General features: G+C 46.9%; 3 protein-coding genes across 11 annotated transcripts in view; 2 read left to right on the top strand and 1 right to left on the bottom strand.

The window, feature by feature from the left end:
* szt2 (SZT2 subunit of KICSTOR complex) overlaps positions 1-6,022 on the bottom strand; it is a 35,026-nt gene extending 29,004 nt beyond the window's left edge. For 6 of the 9 annotated variants that reach the window (XM_086115628.1, XM_086115631.1, XM_086115632.1 and 3 more), the window contains exons 1-14: positions 5,878-6,022; positions 5,154-5,291; positions 4,893-5,081; positions 4,275-4,445; positions 4,083-4,205; positions 3,815-3,968; positions 3,630-3,736; positions 3,316-3,526; positions 2,899-3,069; positions 2,001-2,232; positions 1,810-1,939; positions 1,145-1,290; positions 846-998; positions 117-231 (exon numbers count right to left, since the gene is read on the bottom strand). In XM_086115628.1, coding sequence (XP_085971754.1) covers positions 117-231; positions 846-998; positions 1,145-1,290; positions 1,810-1,939; positions 2,001-2,232; positions 2,899-3,069; positions 3,316-3,526; positions 3,630-3,736; positions 3,815-3,968; positions 4,083-4,205; positions 4,275-4,445; positions 4,893-5,081; positions 5,154-5,291; positions 5,878-5,901 — 2,064 coding nt within the window. In that variant the 5' untranslated portion in view covers positions 5,902-6,022. The remainder of the gene's footprint in view (positions 1-116; positions 232-845; positions 999-1,144; positions 1,291-1,809; positions 1,940-2,000; positions 2,233-2,898; positions 3,070-3,315; positions 3,527-3,629; positions 3,737-3,814; positions 3,969-4,082; positions 4,206-4,274; positions 4,446-4,892; positions 5,082-5,153; positions 5,292-5,877) is intronic. The other 3 variants (XM_086115630.1, XM_086115635.1, XM_086115629.1) reach the window with 1 other exon arrangement.
* A 935-nt stretch (positions 6,023-6,957) lies between these two features.
* Positions 6,958-10,918, top strand: ddx10 (DEAD (Asp-Glu-Ala-Asp) box polypeptide 10). The gene is made up of 2 exons (XM_086116613.1): positions 6,958-8,354; positions 9,228-10,918. The coding sequence occupies exons 1-2, from the start codon at positions 7,056-7,058 to the stop codon at positions 10,341-10,343; spliced, it is 2,415 nt and encodes an 804-aa protein (XP_085972739.1). The 5' UTR covers positions 6,958-7,055; the 3' UTR covers positions 10,344-10,918.
* A 1,029-nt stretch (positions 10,919-11,947) lies between these two features.
* On the top strand, positions 11,948-16,653 carry LOC147203096 (transcription initiation factor TFIID subunit 4-like). Its single transcript, XM_086116077.1, has 14 exons — positions 11,948-12,329; positions 12,742-12,863; positions 12,937-13,047; positions 13,321-13,437; positions 13,746-13,868; positions 13,939-14,028; positions 14,173-14,328; positions 14,401-14,509; positions 14,975-15,059; positions 15,310-15,601; positions 15,673-15,798; positions 15,910-15,966; positions 16,059-16,166; positions 16,280-16,653. The coding sequence occupies exons 1-14, from the start codon at positions 11,948-11,950 to the stop codon at positions 16,403-16,405; spliced, it is 2,004 nt and encodes a 667-aa protein (XP_085972203.1). The 3' UTR covers positions 16,406-16,653.
* Positions 16,654-16,664: the final 11 nt, after the last annotated feature.

Raw genomic sequence — 16,664 nt, forward strand, 5'->3', positions numbered from 1 at the left:
AAAGAATGGATGTGTCGCACGATCCCAGGATCTTATAGTTACAGTATTATTATCGAGTGTATCATTATATATACCATATCCTTCTATTGCTATAATGAGCAGCATTAACACGCTACCTTGTTTCGAACGTGTGCCGGTGTTCCGATGGGGAAACCCAATCGTAGAACCATGCAAGGGGTCTTGGAGATGAGTCGGACCAGATAGAAGGAGGTGGGGGGCTGCTCCAGGGAACTATGGGCACACAATTACAAGACTACATACCGTGGAACTCATACATGTTGACAATTGAACTACAAAAGTTTAAAAGCTCCACTCTTGAGTTTATCCCTGAACCTATGGCGGGGCATGACCTGCATCACCGGAAGTTGTTCGCAGTCGGCAATCTGCAATTGCAGCTTGCGAGCAGTGCTGTTGCGATCTCGTTTTATTAATTTTTTCATTCTCATTCAAAGATTTTTTTTCATCTGCATTTCCTCGATGGCACTGGCAAAGAATGGGAATCTGAAGCGCCGGGAGAAGCATTTTAACGGGTCGAAGGCGGGAGGTTGGATGCTTGTAAAGTAGATCTCTGGTCAAAAAAGGTCTGGCACGCCTCCACTACGCAACAGATTGAAAACAAACAGTCCGGCAACACATGTAGACTGAGAATATCACAGTAGTAAGTCATGCATTCTTTATCCTCTTCAGACTATGATTAGGTTAGGGCTGCTGCTATTGATAATGCAATAATAATTACTTCTTTGATTAATCGATGCATGGGACAAAAAAGTAATTGCCATCATCAGAAACAATCAACATTTTATAAAATTCTCAGTTGGGGGCATCATTATAATCATCATCGTCACCTGTATATGAGCTTGACGTAGGAGTAACCCTCGACCAGAACAAAGCTGCTCCAGTCCCTCAGCAGCGAGGTGAGCGCAGAGTGGGAGATGCGACACTGGATGGTGCTGTAGCGCCCGTTGTTGCCCGCCGTGTGCAAGTGTTTGGGCACCGGCCTGCACGCACACATCACAGATACACAGTTGCAAACCAAGCGCACACACAAATAGAGAGGCAAACACAAACAAAGTACAGAATAACAGAACACACACACAACACAGGGTACGTGTGGCAACAAAAGAGTGTGCGTGTTGCGTCTCACATGTCGTGTTCCAGGATGATGGCAATGCGGTGCATGTGCAGCCATCTCTGCCAGAAATTGGCATCCATGGAGAGGATGGGCTTCCAGTAGGAGGCGAACTGTGACTGCGACGAGTCTTTGGAGCCACCGTGCTGCAGGGACAGAACCTGGACAAGGCAAAATAACGTGATGTCACTTCCTGCTTATGTCACTTGTCAATCAAGCATTGTGTGTTTGGACTGGGGATATACAAGTGATATTGGAATTTTGTGCTCAACGAAGGGCTCCAACGATTACAAAAAAAAAGCGCAAAATTGTCCAAATCCTTGGATTTCAGCCTCTCCAAGTAACTTACTCTGTGATTTCTGTAGTTCTTCATGAAAACAGAGTGAGTTATATTTCTGTGTTTAATCAAAACAGAGCATCTGCTTTTACGAAGGAGAGAAATTAGGAGGACAATGATCAGTTTGCCAATGTTCTGAATTGTTATGGACCGAACGAGAACCCGAATCATCATCAGTTTATGCAAATTCTTATCAGTCCATTTAATCGATTACAAAAATAAATCAGTATTTGTAAATGGGCAAATTCTGTCTGTACGGTTCAGACAAATAAATGCTGGCCTCTGGTGTGCCAACTTAGTGGACGTGCAATATGAAAGTGGTTTCTAATGTTGTTGCGCTTACGGGTGTGGTGGATCCAGGAGGGATGTAGAAGAGCGGAACTCCGTTCTTGGTGCTCTCGGGGATGGTGTAGTTTTCCGGAACGGAGTTGAAAGACTGCAGGTGCACCAGCATCTGATCCGTCTGGTTGATGCTGCAGGGAGGAAAGTGGTTCACCGTTGTGCGTCAAAAGGGGTTGCACGTTTGTCCGCTACCTCTGCAAAGTGTTCCAGAAGCGGCGGATGACCGAGGTGCGGTAGGAGCTTGTGATGGGTTTCCTCTGCGTGCAGCTGATGTCGTGTAGGATGTCGTAGCTGCCTTCCATGGTCACCTCCACCCGGGTGGTCCGCTTGCCGGGGTCCAGCGGCCACGGGGCCGACGCCACGTACTCGATGTGCATGTTGTGCTTCCACAGCAGCACCAGCTTCACTTCCAGCTGACTGCCGCCTGAAAGCAAACAAGACGCCTTAAGTCCTAACAAGTTGTAAATTGTACCAGGAAAAAAAAAAAAAAAAAAGTTAGGATCTTGCAATAAACAATTCATAAAATAAACAAACATTAAAGGAAGTTACAAGAAAAAAAAATATTGCATTAGAACTATGGGAAAAGTCGTATTTTTAAGAACAGTTTAAAAATTATTTTAGAAAAAAATGAGTTAGGAATTTTTTTTTTACAATTTACAAGTAGAAAAAAGTCATATGACAATAAATGTCATAAACTTCAGTCATAATTATGAATACCAATTTAAAAATGGAGTTGAAATAAAAGTTCTTGAGAAAAAAAAGGCATGACCTTCTGGGAATTGTGTACTTTTCTGAGAAAGAAATTGTTATGATGAAAAAGCTATTACAATATTATAAGAAGTAAAAAAAAAAGTTTGATGAGAAAAAAGAGTCATGGGGAAAACAGGTGTAATCATAAAAATCTGAATTGTATAAGAAAAAAAATTCTAAATTTCACAAGAGCAAAAAAGTGGAGTACAAAAAGAAATTGTGACTTTATGAGGAAAAAGTTTGCCATCAAAAAATTCAGTTTATGAGATGAATGGAATTTTACATTTAAGATGAGGAGAAAAAAAAACAATGTTATGAGCAAAGGACTTTCTCGGACGACCTTTGGTGAGGCTGATTTCCCGGATGGTGTAGCCCTCCCTGAGCCTGACAGACACCACGCTGATGAGGTGAGCGTGCACGTCCTTTTCCGTGTGCTTCTTCCTGCGCATCGCCAGTGCCGGGTTTCCGCTGGCCGACACCAAGTGCTCGTTGAACAGTTTGTGCTGGGACACTGCAAAACACCAAACATCCAAGAAAGGAAGAACCGAACATGAACAAAAGGTTGTTGCCGGGTACTCTTATGAAAACATTGTCATTATCCAAGAAAGGAGGGGGAAAAAAATGTAATCTTACACAAAGTTGCAATCGTACACAAAAAGTCATATCTTTCCCATTAAAAAGGCGTACATGGAAAAGGTTGTACAAAGGGGTCAATAAGAAGAAATTTGAAGAGGGTGTGACGAATGGTCTGACCCACCGCTTAAGATGTCCGAGTTGATGGCCTCGGGGGTCTTGAGGAAGGAATAAGTGAGGAAGGCCTTGTGGTAGGCGTTCATGTCGTGGCTGTCCAGGTCCAGCGGAGGACAGCTGGGCAGGTAGGACCCGAAGGTGGCCACCGAGATGAACTTCATCAGTTCCACGTTGGGGATGTAGCCGAAGCTGCAGTCGTACGAGTACGGCCCGCCCACCTAAACAGCCGCGCGCCCAAGCGTCCCACAGCATTGTACATAGAGTGAGGTTGCGGTCGCAAGTGCAGTAATTCAGGACGAAGGCGGCAACCGGAGTGAGAACCTGCACAAAGGAGCATGTGATGGTCCCGCTCCTCAGCTGGTTCAGCAGCGTCTCGCATACGACGACATCGGGGACGCTCATCACGCCGTCCGTGATGATGATGATGCCTGAAACACGTTTGGGCGGGTCAGGCTGGTGCGACGCACTCGCAACAGCAAGAAAAGCAGTGAGGGAGGCTAAGCTACCGGCACTGGAGTTGGGAGGCAGCAGCTGCAGGGCCAGGATGCCCTGCCGCACCATGCTGACCAGGCCCATGTCCGACGACACCATGGAGATGTTCGGCCTCCTGGGAGGCGGATCCTCCGCGCCGTTGCCATGGAGACCACACTCCACCGAGCACTAAAGGTCAAACACAGTCAACTATGACTTCCGAGTTGTAATTTGACCAGCATAAAATAATAACATGAGGGGGAAAAAAAAATTTATACTCCCATTGCTAAGGTGCTCGCTTACACTTTCGTGCTGCTGATTGAGCACATGGGCGATGTTGCTTTCCACCGCTTTGAGCTGCTGGTAGATGTGATGCAGGAAGTGGCCCAGGTCCGTTCGCTCCAGTTGACATCCCTGTACCAGGACCTGCACCGGTTCGACAAGTTGAGCCAATGAAAACTTTTCGGCGTCCGGGAAATGAGAAGAAGAGGAGACCTGATGGGACGTGAGTCCGAAAATGGAGGAGTAGACCAGGATGGTGGTGAAGATCTTTGGGGTGAAGAGCTGCTCCGTTCCCGGGACCGTAAAGGGTTGAGCGAGACCGGCCAGACATCTGGACAAGGCGTGGAAAACCTCATCGAAAATCATCTCTCCCGTGCTGTCATCCTGGGAAACGGCGCACCCGAGTTAGTGCCTTAGCATGCTAATCCTAAATTAGAGAAACATTTTCTCAAATACCGAAAATGGTTGTTGATGGGGTGGCTAGTCGTTGAATGCGTAGGACTTGAGTGTGGAGTTAGTAGTTGAGGGTAAAGCAGTTGAAGGTTCATATTTAAGGTTGTAGTTAGTAGTTTAATGCTGTAGATGTGACTATAAATTAGTCGCTGTGGGTGTAGCGATCATGGTTGTAGTCACTGAGGGTGTAGTTTGTAGTTGAGTGTGTACTACTAGAAGTATTTAAGCGGGTTATAGAGTGTGTCGTAGTTGAGGGATGAGTCATAGCCTGCACAGTTTGAAGGTGAGTAGATGTATTTGATTCCCATGCTAGCGGATGGTTCTTCAGTAATTCGTTTGAACTGAAAGCAAATGGCAAGCGAGTGGCGTATGACTCACCACGATGCCCGTGGACGGGCTGAGATCCAGCTCGATGATGAAGCGATACCTGCGTGCCAGGAAAGTGGCACGAGTGGATGGCACCAACAGGGCGGGCTGGGCGGCATTGGTGCGGGGGAGCGGCGGCGGGTCCCGCTGCCATCCTTTGGGTAAAACACTCAGCAAGTCCAACTCATTGGTAGAGTTGAGCTGCAATGGAGCGGAAGAACCTGATTAGTCGCTGGATGGTGGAAAAGCAAACGACAACAAGATAAAGCTCACCAGATCCAGTTTAGATGCTGGGCAGATGGTTTGGTTGAGTTTCCCCAGAAACCAGGCCAGACGCACATTCCTGGAGATGCGATACTCCTCTTTCATCAGCAGGTAGATATGCTCGGCATCCTCCACCTGGACAGGTCGCTGGAAAATCAAATCACTGACATTTTTTTCATGAGAATTCCATTTCTGATTTGAGCCCGTTTCACTCAGAGAATAAGAAAATGACATTATTCAAAACAAACTGTGCTCTCGATCGATATTTCTCCTGATTGAGAGCGTCATCAGTAGTTGAGCGTAGCAATTAAGAGTACAGGTAGTTCATGGTGAAGTAGTGTGGCAATTTTGTGGCATGAAATACCAATTGAGGGTTATGACAGTAACATGCTATCATCGTACAGTCCAACGGTGGCGTTATTGTGATGACGTGATGACGTTTTGTCACCATGTTTCCCGCCTAATTTCAACAATACTTCATTTGGATGTTAATTAATGAATGACAAGAGAATAATTCACACTGATACAAACTGAACCTCATCAACGAATGGCAAAGCAGTGCCACTACGGAGCAAAGGCGAGGTGGCAACGTTAAAAAAACAAAGTGTCAACATGTGATGCTACCCAAGTCCACTTGCTTGGATTGTGGTTGATGACTTAACAGGAGCAAAAGTGAAATCAAACCAGTGCACCACATTTCTCCTTGTCACACCGTTTGTTAGGCTCGACTCACCTCAGTGTCCTGTCTCTCTGCCATGCCGTGCGTCGCATAAGGACCGCGGGGATGTTGGCGGTCGTCAAAAAAATCGATTTGGAACTTGTTTTGGTCCAAACTGACTTCTTGTTTGTCATGAAGACAGTCTACGTCCACGCGTCTTCTTCACGCTGATTAATGGCGATTGGATAACATCTATCAAACTCACGAGCGCCATTGGGTGGTTCGAAGTGGAAACTAAAGAACAACTGCAAGAACGAAAGTAGACACATTTGGGCGAATATAACATTTTCCCAAAATATTAGTATTTAACAATATAGATCAAATTAATGTGACTTGTCGAAAAGCATGGGGTGAGTTTCTCTTAATTTAAGTTTTGATAATCAAAAAACACGCGATCGAAGATGCAATGATTGTGAATACGGTATGTTTCTATCTATCTATCTATCTGTTTATCTGTCTATATATCATACCTAAATCAATCAACTACACCCAACAAACAAAGAAAAAAAAGATTGTTGTTAAAGGAGCGATAAAATATATTGACATTAACCTCAGAAGAAAAAAAAAGATTAATTGGGGAGTAGTAAAATAAAAGAGAAAGAAATATAATCTCAGTTCAAAATCAAAAGAAATGCAAAAAGCTCCGTAGTAAATTTGACTACTAGATTTCTGAATTTTAAAAAGGCATTATTTTATTATGGGCATTTATAAGGCATATTATAAGGCATTATTTTATTACTATTAAAAATAATTACAGGGAACAATCTCCTCAGAAACTGAGGAAATAAAATAATAAAATAAACCTGAATGAAAAAAAAACATTACCTGTATGGGGAAATGGGAACTACAGAATAAAATCAATTAAGAATCAATTAAAAGATGACAATGAAGTGTAAAATAAAGTAGCTAATCAATTATGATTCAAGCTTTTGTTTGTTTGAATATCTTTGTACGAAGACGAGCAATTTAGATTGAAAGCAAACGGAGTAATCTGAGAGATTGGGTGGCGCTAATGCTTTCTCATAGTTTGCAAACACAAAAAGAAGAAGACTACGATGGCGGCTGGTGATGACGCAATCACAAAACGACGTTTGCCCCACGCTCACGCTGACACTCGAATCGGTCCACCGAGGCGTGTTTTCCCTAATCTCTTCTGCTGATTTTTTTGTTTTGACTCAATAACAAGAGATAACATGGCAGACACGTCGGATCCAATAAAAGACTTTGAAAAATGGAAAAAGAAATACAATTTGAAGAAAGCTCGCGTCAAGCGTCAACGTAGCCAAAAGAAGAAGCCGCAGTGGCAGGTCGAGCGAGAGAACATCGCCCGGCTGGTGAGCAAGTACGGCGATATCGATAGCAAGGAAGTCATCAAGTTTTCCGACTTCCCAATTTCCAAGAAAACTCTCTCAGCCCTCCAGGAGTGTCAGTACAGGCAGCCCACAGAGATCCAGAGGCAGACGATCGGCTTCGCGCTGCAGGGGAAGGACGTGCTGGGCGCTGCCAAGACCGGATCTGGAAAGACTTTAGCCTTCCTCATCCCGGTGCTGGAGTGTCTGTACCGCGAGCAGTGGAGCTCCGTGGACGGCCTGGGCGCCCTCATCATCTCACCCACCAGGGAGCTGGCCTACCAGACCTTCGAGGTGCTCCGCAAAGTGGGCAAGAACCACGACTTCTCAGCTGGGCTCATCATCGGTGGCAAAGAGCTAAAGGGCGAGTCGGTGAAGATTCATCGCACCAACATCGTCATCTGCACACCGGGCCGGCTGCTGCAGCACATGGACGAGACGGCGGCCTTCCACGCGTCCGACCTGCGCATGTTGGTGCTGGACGAAGCCGACCGCATCCTGGACATGGGCTTTGCCGACACGCTCAACGCCATCGTGGAGAACCTCCCCGCCGGCCGCCAGACGCTACTCTTTTCCGCCACGCAGACCAAGTCGGTCAAAGACCTGGCGCGCCTCAGCCTCAAGGAGCCCGAGTACGTTTGGGTGCACGAGAAGGCCAAGTTCAGCACGCCAGCCACGCTGGAGCAGAGCTACGTGGTGTGCGAGCTCCACGACAAAGTCAACATGCTCTTCTCCTTCATCCGAAGTCACCTGAAGAAGAAGATCATGGTGTTCTTTGCCTGCTGCAAGGAGGTTCAGTACTTGTTCCGCATCTTCTGCCGCCTCCGGCCGGGCATCCCCGTGCTGGCGCTGCACGGCAAGCAGCAGCAGATGAAGCGCATGGAGGTCTACGACGACTTCCTGCGAAAGAAGAATTCCGTGCTCTTCGCAACAGACATCGCCGCGAGGGGACTGGACTTCCCGGCCGTCAACTGGGTGCTGCAGTATGACTGTCCCGAGGACGCAGACACCTACATCCACAGGGTGGGCCGCACCGCCAGGTACCAGGAGGGTGGCGAGGCTCTGCTCCTGCTGCTGCCCTCCGAGGAGACGGGCATGATTGCCCAGCTGCAGGAGAAGAAGGTGCCCGTCAACAAGATCCAGGTGGGTTCTCCTGGATCTTGTAATCTTTGATGATTTCGTTTAGGCATCACACTTGAACACGGCTTTTATTTCTTCTGCTGCCCATTTATAACACTTGTTCACTTTGTTTTGACTCCTTATGCGGCTTGCAGTCAGGCAACAATCTAGAAAGCGTCATTTTGTTTGATATCTTTTGTAGTCTGTTTGGGCAGAAAACTGTCAAAGCGTCTGTTTACTTTGTCTTTCGATTCCATTTTCAGCCCTTTTAAGCAACAAACTAGGAGTCTTCCTGTTTACTTCTTTTTGTCTGTGTAGGCCACACACTAGACAAATTCTTTTTTTTTATTTGTTCAGCAGTCCGTTTAGGCAGAGAATTAACTATTTACACCCTGTTAAGGATTTCTTCCGCAGCCTGTTTAGCAGCAAACTACAAAACATCGCATTTACTTTCTGTTCTGATTTGTCATTCAATCCATTTAGGCAGAAAGCTAAAATGGTTCCTTTTTACTTTCTGTTTTGGATTTGTTCTCAGCCCCGTTAGGCAGAAAACGATCACATTACTTTTTGTACAATGTGTATGTATTTTTTTGTCCATCCCATTGAGGCAACAACTTGGAAATACCTCCTATTCATTTACTTTTGATTTTGATTCCTTTTGCTGGCCGTTGACGCAGCAAACTACTGTTGACCGTTTTAATTTCTTTTGCAATCCATTGTGGTGGCAAACTGCAAAATGTCTCGTTTGTGTTTTTTTTTTTTTTTTTTTTGTTCAGCAGCCCGTTTAGGCAGCAAAGTAGAAAACCCTTTGTTTACTTCCCGTTTTTGTTTCCTTAAATTCCATGCTGATATTGTGATTTTTTTTTCTTGAAAGATTAACTGTCCGGTTGATTGTAGGTGAATCCAGAGAAGCTTCAGAATGTTCAGCAGAAGCTGGAAGCCTTCCTGGCTCAAGAGCAGGAGCAGAAGGAACGGGCCCAGCGCTGCTTCGTCTCCTACCTGCGCTCAGTGTACCTGATGAAGAACAAGGGCGTGTTTGACGTCTTCAAGCTCCCGCTGCACAAGTATGCGCTGTCCTTGGGCCTGGCGGTGGCGCCGCGCGTGCGCTTCCTCAACAAAGCCGAAGCGCAGAGAGCGGAGAAGAAGCCCGAGGAAGACGAAGAACCGAGCGGCTTCAAAGCCCAACTGAGAGGAGATCTTCCTCGCCGGGAGGAATCTGAAGATGACAGTGACGACGAAGATGATGGCGATGATGAGGATCGGGCCGAAGCACCCCCCGTGGATGTGGACGACGACGACCTGAGAGACTTGGACTTCCTCACGCTCAAACGAAAGGACGTCTTCAAGACGGAGGGAGCGCACCAGGCCCAGGTGGATGTCTCCAGCAAGACAAAACCCCAAAAGGTGACCAAGTTTAAAGAGGCCAAGAAGATCCTCAAAAGGAACCTCAAAGTCAACACCAAAGTGTCCTTCACGGAGGAAGGACAAGCTATCCAGGTGTGGCCTCCCGTGCAGCGCTCGGCCGCCAGCCAGGATGCGGTGCAGGAGCAAGACGAGGAGGATGACGTGTCGGGGATCAACGTGGAGAAGGCCAAGGAGCGGCTGAGGAGGGAGGACGAGGAGTTCGACAAGCGGGAGTACAGCCGTAAAATAAAGGCCAAACACAGAGAGAAGAGGCTGAAGGCCAAAGCGGCCAGGAGGGAGGCCAGCAAGCAGCACGGAGACGAGTCGGAGGACCACGACGAGGATGAGGTGGTGGCATATCTGGCTCACAGCGGCGACGAAGAGTTTGACCCCAGCACCCTGCCGGACCCTGACAGACTCCGCGACGACGAGGATGAAGACGAGCCCGCTAAATGCAGCTACAGTAGCAGCGAGGAAGATGAGGCACCAGTAAGGAAGAGGAAGAAGGCAAGGCAGCAGCAAGAGGAGGAAGACGCAGTGCTGGACACGGGCCTGTCGCTGGCCGAGGACGAGCAGCTGGTCCTGCAGCTGCTCTCGGGACGCGCGTGAAGCCAACGCGAAGGTGTCCATTTTGTTTCCTAATCAGTATCATGATGTCACATGAAGGATTTAATTCTTATCCAACTTTGATGTCCTTGATTTACTGTACAGGAATCATATTATTATAAAGGGATATAAAGTTTTTCTGTTATTAAAATTTGGATTGTGTGTTTTTTTTGCCTCACGACTACAACATCGGATCCACTTCAAGGGATCTGTCGTCATTATATCCTTAAATTCCGTTAAATTTTAGGCAAGCCCCTGCTTTGTCCATTTTCAAAACTTATCTGCTGACAAATCCTTATTCTCTGGCTGTTCGATTGCTTTCTGGTGTATATGTGTCCGTGTCATTCATTTGTGTTTCGATTCACTGTGTCTACTTTCTTTTGATGCTGTATTATTTTATGTTATATGTAAAGTGCTTTGTTCCAACAGCAGCTGTTGTGAAATGCGCTAGATAAAGTTGTGTTGTATAATTCAAGATAAAAGCAACAGTGCAGCCTTCCTGCAATAAAAGAACCAACCCCAAGAAGGTGGTGGCATTATATTTTTCCTCTGCAGAAGCTGGATGGAAATTATATTAATGTGACGGGTTCTTCTTTTGGAAACGGTATTAAAATGAAAGGAAAACTCATCATAAAACAGTTCCTATGTTTCCTGAATGCATCACGCTGCGAGTGTTTAGATAGGTCTGCTTCAAGTCACCAAAGAGTATGTAAATTACATAAATTGGATATATAAAATCTTTCGTGTGTGAGCGCGCGCGTGAAAATGAGAGGGACATGAATTTAACGCGTACATGTTCTTCCCTGCGCGCGCAGAACGCATCACTGGTAACACCAGGACTGCGTTCACCTTGGAGTGCGAAATTTACATACTGTTAGAATTAATAGAGTATGGGAAGAACGAAAGGAACAGATGTTCAACATACCAGATTTGCCTACTTGATTGAACGCATCACTGTGAACAAGAGTACGAGCTTTCAGGCGGGCCGGTGCGTTCATGTCACCTGAAGAGTACGTAATTTACGCCACGAGACGCCGACGATTCTAAAAACACACCCGCCGCCCATCTTTGTAACATCTTATATTTTCCATAACATGACTATCCTCCTTCATTTTGTCTAAGATGTGAACGTTGATTACTATTCGTCACGTGGCTTTGCAACGCGTTTCATGCAAAGTCTCGTGACATGGCGAAATTGGAATTGTTAGCACACATTTATTTCACAGTTGGCCATTCATTGTTGAAAATATTAGACCTATTTATATCCTTTCGAGTAGCTGAAACACGTTTCACTTTAATAATCCAGGTAAATGGAAATTAATTGAGTACACCTGCCAGCAGCAGCTCGGTGTTAAGTAGCTGAAAAGGGGCCGTTTGACGCTGCGGTGTGCTTAGAAAGTACGCATTCATAGCGATATAAAGGTAAGTTCCTTTTATGTAATTTGTTGAAAAAAAAACTGCCTTGACCACACACTCGCGTAAAATATCAAGTGTTTTCCACTTAAAAGTAATCAAGGCTACGAATTTAGGGACACAATTGTTGAAAAAGTGTGTCTTACAAATTGAATTGTATTAAGTCACATTTATTTCCCCGTTTAGAAACGATCATGGCTACGAATAAGGACCCCATGGGGGCAGTACAAGACGGAGAGCCCACCATTCAAGTGAAGAACCTCCAAGTCGCGGCCAAGTGTGGCCATGTTCCTTCTCCAGGTGTTTCCAAGGGGCAAGTCTACCAACCCACCTCCACCACCTCGGTTCCGGCTCCTCAGATGTCGTCCCCCTCCGTCATGGTGGTAACCAAGGTTTCCAAGCCGAGTGGGACAAGTGCCAATGCGCCCAAAGCGGGTCTGAGCCAGGCCAACACCACAATGAACCCGACCTCAGTCCAGGGTAGGACAGTGGTGATAACCGTTCCCAGGTCAACCGGACCACAGGTGCCCATGGCGCCTCGGACACAGTTGCCCGCTAACATCCAGATTCCACCAGGTATTTCATTTTTGACCTCTTGACTGAAACTATTTTTCTGTGTAGTAGCAACATGAAAATATTTCCCTCAAATGACAGTCTATGAAAATGCTGAGTCTGGTAGAAATGGCCACTTCAACCAGGGTACAAAGCACAAAGAAGTAGAAGAAGCTCTACTTAGTTTTTTGGAAATTAGTTTATTATGTAGGATTATAGAGCTACACACTAGAAGGTGTACCACAATGTCCATTGAATTGAAGCAAAGCATTGTTTTTGTTTAGCCTACGTTGTCTTAAATGGTGGCATTACTGTATGCTTATGTTACTGGCGAGAAGGAATGAATACGATTTTCATTAGTCAAGTAAACAAATTGAACTTGTATTGCCACGCACCACTATATAAATGGGTATCATCTGTATTTTCAAATGAACAGGTATGATGCTGATCCGCAGTGACAGCGGTCAGCTGATGCTGATGTCCCAGCAGGCTTTGGCTCAGGCTCAACAGGCACTGAGAACCGGCAACGGGCAAGCCACCGGAATTCTGGCCCGGCAGGTATGACAAAGTCCCGTGCGCCTGCAACTCGCATGCGCTCACGGTCGGCGTCTGCGCTGCTTTGCAACATCAGGTGTCCGCGGCAGGTGCCACAAGTCAAAGCAATGAGAAGGTGACGCTGATTAGGATGACGGCTCCTCCGACTTTCCAGCCACCAGCGGTCCAGAAGACGGCCATGGTCAAGGTAGGAGCATGTAAACGATATTTAAAAAATACAAACGTTCAAATATTAGAAACAACTACAACAAAATGAAAAATTCTTGGTGGGTCGAGGGCATTATTACCCAAAAATACAGATGCAAAGAAAAAATATATATATACAGTATATATAATTAAAAACAAATAACAATAAAATACATATATGACCAAAAAATAGGAAAACCAAATAAGTACAAAATGCTTGAAATGTTGTCACGGTATCTGCGTAAAACTTTCATCTCCGTTTGTGTGCCTTCAGGTGATCGGCGTGACTCCCAAGCCAGCTGTGGTTCAGACCCGCAGCGAGGTGGCTGAACATGCTCTTCAGACGGTCACCGTGGAAACCAAGAAAGAGCCTCCACCCACATTTAGTCAGGCGAGTGCCGGGCCCTTGCGTAGTTTAGTATAATTTCTCCAAAAGGCAATTTTCCTTCATACAATGAACCCCCGCTTGCACCACGGAATTTACATTTCAGACCACCCCTGCAACAAGTGAAACATGTGAAATAGAAATACCCTATTGAAAAATTTTTAGGGGGGGGAGGGTTCAAAATAAACTTATCATCTGGCAATATACGGTAATCAAAATTCCAAGCTTTTCAAGATATGAGCTGTGGTTTGTTGACTTTTTTTTCTTCGTCGGGAGATGTTGAGGATGTTTCCTTTTGTCCTTCTGGCCACCAGGAGACGTTGGAGAGTGTGAAGAAGTGCAAGAACTTCCTGGTGACGCTAATGAAGCTGGCCTGCAGCGACTCTAAGTCTGCCAACATGGCCAACAACGTGCGAGGCCTGGTCAGGGGTCTGCTGGTGAGATTCATGATATTGCCATCGCTGGTTTTGGCCGTTGGGACACATAACGTCCACGTTGTTGTTGCAGGAAGGCAGGATAGAGGCGGAGGAGTTCACCGAGGCGCTCTATCAGGAGCTCAAGTCCACACCGCAACCCTGCTTGGTTCCCTTCCTCAAAGTGAGTGAGAGACCGTCACACTAGATTTTAGGAATTAAATGGAATTTATTGCTCAGAAAGATTTCTTTTTTTTTTTTTTAACTCATTCACTGCCATGGACATTTCTAACAGTGGTACTCCTTCTACTTTTGTATCTACTGGCAGAAAAGTCTCCCCGCAGTGCGTCGCCTTACCGCAGACCCTCAGGTATTCATCCAGCAGGCCTGCTCGTCGTCGTCTTCGTCGTCCTCCTCCTGCCCCCCTGCTGTGAAGAAGCCCAATGTGAACCCAGCTCCAAGTCCGAGAGCCCTCCATCCGGTGGTCTGTGCTGTTTGAGTGCAAACTTTCAAAGTCATGTCAATGTCAAGTCCCTGCTAATGATCCGTTTTACAGTCAAGTGGCGCAAGCGTGTTGGCCCAGTCCACCATTTTCACCACCAAGGACTTCAGAGGCACTTTGATCCCCAAAGTCACCCCGGTCCAGATTGGAAGAAATTTCACAGGTTGTCCCTTTTACTCTTCTGGTTAAAGCCATGTTTTTTTTTTTTCTTCTGGTCTGTGTAAATGGCTCTGTAGTAGTTGGCTTCATTTATTGCAAAAGTCGTATTCCTGACCCTCCCATGATAGAGCGAGGTAAAGTTTGACCATTTCCAAGAATATCAAAAAGCAAGTCTTTTTTTTTTTTTTTTTACCATGCCCCCATTCAGTAGCCATCCGTTTTCATCCAACTCACACTTAGCTGCCATTTTGGTCCCTATGGCCCTCTGCTGTTGACGTCAATTGCCATCCAACTGCCCTCGGCCTCGCATTGTAAAAGTCACAGCTCACCTGTTTTCTGGGTTTGGTCACGTCGGTACCTTTCAATAGAGAACAACATAGCATTTAAACTGGCAATGTGAAAGGGGCTCCTGACACGGAATGGTCTACAAAATCTGTGTGTACTTTTTTTTTTTTTTTTTTTTTACTAGGGGGGCTCTCCATGACGCAACCTTTTGCTCGAGATCATCCGTGCTCCGCAAGACTTGCTTTCAGGGACACTTCCGCCTCGTACAAGTAAGAAGATTCAGATGCATTTCGCGCCAAGTGTGTGTCCAAATGCTCTCATCTCAAATGGATTGAAATTCAAAGTTAAATACAGTTGAACTGCATTCGGGCAGTGAGATTTGTGTCCGGTAAATGGAGCCAACGTAGCGCTGGTGGTCCTCATATCGCACGTTGAGAAGGACTAAATTAGCTAATCATTTCATTATGAGCACCTTGCCCACCAGTGGTCTAACCTGTTTCCCCCCCCCCCCCCCCGCAGAGAAGATGATGACATTAACGACGTGGCGTCCATGGCCGGCGTCAACCTGCGCGAGGAGAACGCTCAGATCCTGACCAGCGCGGTGGGCTCTGTGGTGCAGTCGTGCCAGGATCAGCTCTTCCTGTCTCCCGGCCCCGTGCTGGGCCGCATCCTGTGCACGGGACGGCCGCTGGGGGTGACCCAAGTGGGCCCGGAGGCGGTGGCTCTGGTTTCTCACGCCGCTCAGGAATATCTCCGCGGCCTTCTGGAGAGGCTCAGCATGATGGCGGAACACCGCAAGGCAGCGCTGAAGGTACTGCGCTCGGGCTTCCCGGTTTATGTTGGGTCTGGGCTCCCGTGAGCCGTTTCGCTTGGCGTCCGCAGGAGGACCCGCGGCACGCCAAAGTGAATGACGTGCGCTCGCAGCTGCATTTCCTAGAGGAGGTGGACACTTTGAGGAAGAAGAGGAAAGACGAAGAGGAGAGAGACAGGATGATGCGATTGGCCAGGGTCAGTCTCACGCCAGCCACATGCGGCCCCGAACCCGTCCCACTCCAAATCCGTCCCGCTTCCACGTCCACCTCGACCTTCTCTCACTCCACGTTTGTCTCTCGCCGGTAGAGTCGCTCACACACTGAAGATCCGCTGCTGCAGCAGCTGAAGCAGCGAGCCAAAGAGGTGACTTTTTCTTCCCGTGGAAATTTCATTTGCAGTTTGTTTTGCGTTTTTGGTGACTTGCTTCTTGTCGTCGTCATCGTTTCCTTGTTGAGTTGCAACAAATGGAAGAGGCTCAGCTGCAGAAGCGAGAAGCCAACCTCACCGCTCTGGCGGCCATCGGCCCCAGGAAGAAGAGACCGCTCGGCAACACGGAAGGCCCCGTACGTGCCTGCGATGAGCGAGTATCTGTGACAGAGAGCATGATTGTACGGGTGAGACTGCGAACTCTGAATACGCCAAAGGGATTGTTTTTGTATGTGTGCGTGTGCATCAGGTGTCGCTGGTGCCCAGGCAGGCTGTCCACCGCGTGAGCCGGGTGATGCTTCGTGACCTGCTGGTGTGTATGGAGCAAGACCACTTCCTGCGACGCTCTCTCACCTTCTACAAAGCCATGCTTTGACTGCTCCAGTCTGCTTCCAATCTTTACGATTTGAACCGTTTAAGTTATGAATACGGCGGTGCCCTGAGATACGAGTGGAATTCGTCTCCCAAAACGCTTGTATCACAAATCCTCATTCCCCATTGAAATGAATGCAATTGCAATCGATTCGTTTCAGCTCCCCCCCCCCGACCCCCATTTTTTTTTTGTGTGTGACGAAAAAAAGTCATGATAATGTGATTTACAAAGATATAAATAAAAACTAGACTATCTGCCACCT

The sequence above is a fragment of the Hippocampus guttulatus genome, chromosome 7, assembly GCF_054856545.1.
Source record: "Hippocampus guttulatus isolate MCC_2025c chromosome 7, RoL_Hgut_1.0, whole genome shotgun sequence".
NCBI classification, from domain to species: domain Eukaryota; kingdom Metazoa; phylum Chordata; class Actinopteri; order Syngnathiformes; family Syngnathidae; genus Hippocampus; species Hippocampus guttulatus.